At 34.5% G+C, this 4,955-nt stretch overlaps 1 protein-coding gene across 5 annotated transcripts; it reads left to right on the top strand.

The window, feature by feature from the left end:
* Window positions 1–605: 605 nt before the first annotated feature.
* Window positions 606–4,700, top strand: LOC135786220 (B- and T-lymphocyte attenuator-like). Of its 5 annotated transcripts, XM_065295890.2 has the most exons (7): window positions 606–923; window positions 1,099–1,162; window positions 1,618–1,938; window positions 2,055–2,096; window positions 2,226–2,348; window positions 2,437–2,477; window positions 2,569–4,699. In XM_065295890.2, exons 1-7 carry the CDS (start codon window positions 918–920, stop codon window positions 2,902–2,904), a joined length of 933 nt encoding a protein of 310 aa, XP_065151962.1. In that variant the 5' UTR covers window positions 606–917; the 3' UTR covers window positions 2,905–4,699. The 5 variants fall into 5 exon arrangements, with proteins under 5 accessions (XP_065151962.1, XP_065151961.1, XP_065151960.1 ...); XM_065295889.2 differs by lacking the exon at window positions 606–923 and having other exon boundaries at window positions 972–1,162; window positions 2,058–2,096; window positions 2,232–2,348; window positions 2,569–4,700; XM_065295888.2 differs by lacking the exon at window positions 606–923 and having other exon boundaries at window positions 972–1,162; window positions 2,232–2,348; window positions 2,569–4,700.
* Window positions 4,701–4,955: the final 255 nt, after the last annotated feature.

The raw sequence follows: 4,955 nt of genomic DNA, 5'->3' as shown, positions 1-4,955 counted from the left end.
AATAATGCAAGATAAGCCACTGTGTCAAGCATTTGACGGAGCTTTCTAATATAGGGTTAGACACTAATTTCATTAATTAACTTCAACACTGATTTGCAGTTACTTTATTAACAGTAACCATTTTTAACACCTTGGGGTGGATAATAAATAGGCAAAGTGTTCTTTTAACGCTGGGGATGGACGGTCCTGTGTAGTATCGCTATTCTACCACTAGATGCTCTGCGTACGTAACTCCGAGGTGTGCGTATATTTACACACATTTCTACGTATAAGTGCAATTTGATAAATTCCACACTTTGCGTAAAACTGTTCCTACGCACACTTTACGCACACTTCTGTTCGTACGCACGCTTGATAAATGAGGCCCCTGGTCTTGTTACGATTGGATAGCTATCCGATCAATGAAAATGCATGTGACAAAAAAAACCCATCTAGTGTATTTAAAATGGTTTTTTAATGATTATTAAACATTATTTACATTTCTTGAAAATGTGTCTGTATTGTCACTAGAGGGCAGTATGAACATAGTTTTGTAAAGTATTTTCAATTCCAACCTTGGGGCATAATAGTGGTTATATGTCACTGTTTACTGATTGTGATGGGGTCCAGATATTGTCCACAAGGGGATGTCACTGACTTCACTTGAAATACATCTTTTCTTCATCCTTTTCAACGCCTGCAAGAAAGTTCAACCAACCTGTACAAGGTTCAAACAACCTGAAACCACTACAAACTCATCATTACTGGTTAGGCAGATTCTGTGACAAAAACAGACATACCAAGAAGAACAGAGATACAGAAAGAAAGACAGCAAAGCAACACAAAGCGAAATGCCGTAAAACACTACATGTGAAGGCTGCGTTTGATCCAAGGTGGTGAAAAAACAAGTTAAGAAGTACAAGGAAAGAGACAAACAGATGATGGTGAGTGATGTCATAGAGAATTTTACAGCACACTTCCACTTTACTTTTACTGTTCCCTACACACACGTTTGTACATATGTTTGACACACAATGTGTACAGTTCTTTTTAAGACCAATAGTTTTACAAGCTCTATCAGATTAAATACATTTAATCATGGACAACTGTTTCTTACAGTTCATCTGTAACCTGGTCGCTTGTCTTGTTTTGCTGTCGCTTCTTGTCAGTGGAAACACAAATGGTGAGTAGTAACTTAAGTAGTCAGTGCTATTTTTTGTTAAATGTCATTTTTTTGGCAGCATTGTGTTTATGTAGGTTGTGTATTTAGCAAACAATGTTGTTATTAAATGTAATATGTCAAAGCATTGTAGCGTTCTTTACATCTAGATTTACTGTTGGGTTTAATGGGCAGTGGGTCAGCTTTATACTGTAACACCAGGGACAGAGTGTGTGACAAGTATCAAGTACAGAACCAAACACATGAATCTACAACAGTTTCTCCTAAACGCTGGGTGCTGAAAAAATAATAAGAATAATAATTAAAATATAATATATATAATGAAACTATACTGTCACATTATTATGTGATACACATGGGAGAATTTTATATTTACTTTATATCTAGAGAACTGACATAATGATATACTTTTGTCTTTTCTTTATTTATGTACATTTTCCTTTTTTTTACTCGTTTAGAGTCAGAGCTCGGATGCATTACATCTATCAAAGTCCCAAGAAACAAGTTGGTTAAAGCTCTTGTTATGACAGTGTTTAAGATAAACTGTTCAGTAAATATACTGAAATGTCAGGGGATCCCAAAGATGTCATGGTGCAAACTCTATGGAGAAGACTGTAAAGCCTTAAATCAATCAAACTACACAGAAACTGTAGAGTGGAAGAATATCACATATGGAATTGCATTCCTGACTTTCTTGAATATCTCAATGGAGGATGCAGGGTTATACAGATGTAAAAACCAGAACTCTGTAAGTCATTCTATTAATGTCACTGTGTCAGGTAAGTAACATTAAATTTCTAATTCAATTGTAGTATGTAAACATTCTGACATTTTGTGGAGTTGCAATGTTTGGATTTGTTTTTGCACTACTTGAACATGTTTGTTATATTCTCAGCAGATAGGGTGGATTCAGATTCATGCAACGAAAGCAACACAAGTAAGCGCATAACATTTATTTGTAACTTTGTTTTGTGATTATTTTATGGTAGGTGTGTTAAGTCAAGAAGCACCTTGAAGCGTAATATTAACAATTACAACAGTTCCTAACATTTTTCATGGTTATAAGTATTAGGTAATACGAATGTGGAAAGTTTGCAGTGGCTATTGCCATATCTGTACATCTGCGGAGGAGTAATGGGGCTGGTGGTCATAGTGATAGCTGTATCATTATTTATCATCAGATGCAAAGGTAAGAAGTTTGGGGGTTTAAACTAAACTTAAAAGTGTGGTTTAGATGCAACTATGTGGTTTTTAATGTTTGTGACTTTTTTCCATAGGGAAAGGATCAACAAGAAATGTGATGACAGTTAAAAATCAGGTATCATTTGTTTGAACTTTGATATGTGGAAATGTTAACTGTGTCTGACGAAAATGAGAACTTTGTAAATGTTTGGTGTTCACTTCCACAGTGCATAGAAACACAAAGAAGGGATCTGACTACTACTTCTCATCCTCATCACAACACCCCCCCTCCTTCAGCCCAACTGACCACTGCTGTATCATGTGCCAATGACACTCTACCTGTCAGAGCAGGATCTCACAGAGACCGTACATCAGCTGGAAGAGTCTCAGCCAATACGATCGTATCAAAAGGTTGCCGTAACAATGTCAGAACCCAAGAAGAAGAAGAAGATAATCCTCTAGTATATGCTTCTTTGAATCACCAGGCTATGTCAAGGGGGCCAAAACCAACAGTACAGCAAGAAACTGAGCCTTCAGAATATGCCGCAATCAGATTTCGGTGATTCAATACATTTTCAGTTTACAGGAATCACTATAAAGGACACTGTTGGAGGAACAAGTCTATGAACTTTTGGACATCTCCGTTTCTTATGATAGTAGCTTGATTCTATTACCCCTATGGTCTTTGGAGCTTACATTGACATTTACAAAAGAAATAAAACAATGATTGTAGATATAATTTTGCAGATTGTGTCAGGTGTAACATTTGTAGTAAACCACCAGTAAATGAAACCATTTTTTTAAACACTTTTTACAGTGGTGTTGTTCGAACACTTTTTATATTTAATTCTAATGCAGTGTGCTATATCAAGATGGTGATATTTATTTCTCAATTTCAAAAGTATTTCCTAATACTCAATAGCCTATTGATTAAGCATTCAAATGCTTCAAATAGCATCAGTTTTGTTAATAATATATTGTTTCAGATTACTCAGTGACTCCAAGATATTTTAGATTTGACTTTGAAAGACATTTCTTTGTCCACAAGTGATTAAAAAATGAAATACAGAATAGAAAGTTTAAATAAGAGAACCATTTTTTTTTTCAAAAATGTATCGCAAAGCTTCAATTATTTGAGATCTTACAAAACATTATAAGATTTTATAGGGAGATACAATTTTGTTTGGGTTATATTGTAACATGTTCACACACAGTACAAACTATGAAGCCCACAATAGCAAGATAACATTTCCTGTATGGGGGGAGAGACAGCAACTTACCAGATATGATGGTGGGATTTATGTACCGCCCACACTGAAGAGTATTGCATACGACCTCCTAATCAAGTCTGGTTTCACAGACAAGTTTTAGCTAAAATCAGGACTAGGCCTTAGTTAAATTAAGCATCTTAAATTGTTTAAGCATCTTTTACAAACATACCTTGGAAAATGATGTTACTGTTGTGTATCTTAAGACAAATCAACTGGCACTGGCATATTTTAAGATATGTACGTGTTTATTTTCAGTTGCGACAGCTCAACGTGTTTTAGTCCAGGACTAGCCTTAAGAAACCGGGGGTATATGTATTAAAGGTTGATAAGTAAGATACTGCTGCTTTCATTGTACAGTGTACATGTGTAAGTTTATCAATTTTTTTTAATCACATCCCACCTGAATATTTATAATACAAATGTGTAGAGTAAATTAGTTTGTGGCTGTTAAACAGTGTTGGCGTGTCTGGTGTTAGACTGATTTCACCTGAGAAATGTGACTAATTTCTTTAAAGGGAAGTTCCAAAAAATGTTTGAGTAGGCTATATAATCACACTCTTTACCTTCATATGCACTGGTTTGAGAACTTGTACTACTGTACTTCCAAGTATTAGAAGAGCACGTTACTGTTATTCTTACCACAAATCCCTGTTTTTCTAGTTATAAAAAAGACAGTACTGCTAGTGGCGTGGTGGTAAAAAAAACATTTTATAGCAAAAATATTTGTTATGTTATGTGTAAATCATTCTTCGAAAAGTAAAAATTAAAACATAAAAAATAACATATACTTTGACATATGATAAACAGAAAAGGAAAGTCCATAAACAAAGAGGAGTGCGATCTATATCAAAAGTAACAATCATTGTTTGGTATGGCAACCAGTTGCTTTGAGTACTTGTTAGCAGCTGGAATACATGATCAAAAATGTCTAAATTGTGCCATGTAAATACAACTATTCTGGCTATACACCAATATACTTTGGTATATATTAGTGTAAAGGCAGAATATATACTAACAATATACTTAAAGGAACAATATGTAAGAAATTACATTGGTCAACTTATCTGCTACCATACACCCAATAGACTGAATGGATTTTTTAAATTCTTTTTTCTCTTCATATTGTTAGGATGTTACTGTAGAACCATAACCAGCATCTAAACGAGGTTATTAATAATGAACAATCTTTGAAATCGTAGACCATAAGTTTAAACTGTTCTCAAAAAGTGTTGCGGAGGATGAGAACATCAGGCATGGACACATCATTTTCCCAATTTTTCTTCATTATTATTATTATACATGAATATTCAATATTTTTCTGTCATCTAAAGTAGTCTACAGTG

Source organism: Paramisgurnus dabryanus, chromosome 4 (genome assembly GCF_030506205.2).
Source record: "Paramisgurnus dabryanus chromosome 4, PD_genome_1.1, whole genome shotgun sequence".
Taxonomy (NCBI): domain Eukaryota; kingdom Metazoa; phylum Chordata; class Actinopteri; order Cypriniformes; family Cobitidae; genus Paramisgurnus; species Paramisgurnus dabryanus.
This window is presented reverse-complemented; position numbering and strand designations above follow the sequence as displayed.

Excerpts from the sequence above, each read along its gene's own strand:
- LOC135786220 (XM_065295886.2), top strand. The coding sequence starts at position 1,078 with ATGGACAACTGTTTCTTACAGTTCATCTGTAACCTGGTCGCTTGTCTT. Across the intron at positions 1,939-2,054 it reads TATTAATGTCACTGTGTCAG|CAGATAGGGTGGATTCAGAT; the intron begins GTAAGTAACATT and ends TTATATTCTCAG. Across the intron at positions 2,097-2,225 it reads ATGCAACGAAAGCAACACAA|TATTAGGTAATACGAATGTG; the intron begins GTAAGCGCATAA and ends CATGGTTATAAG.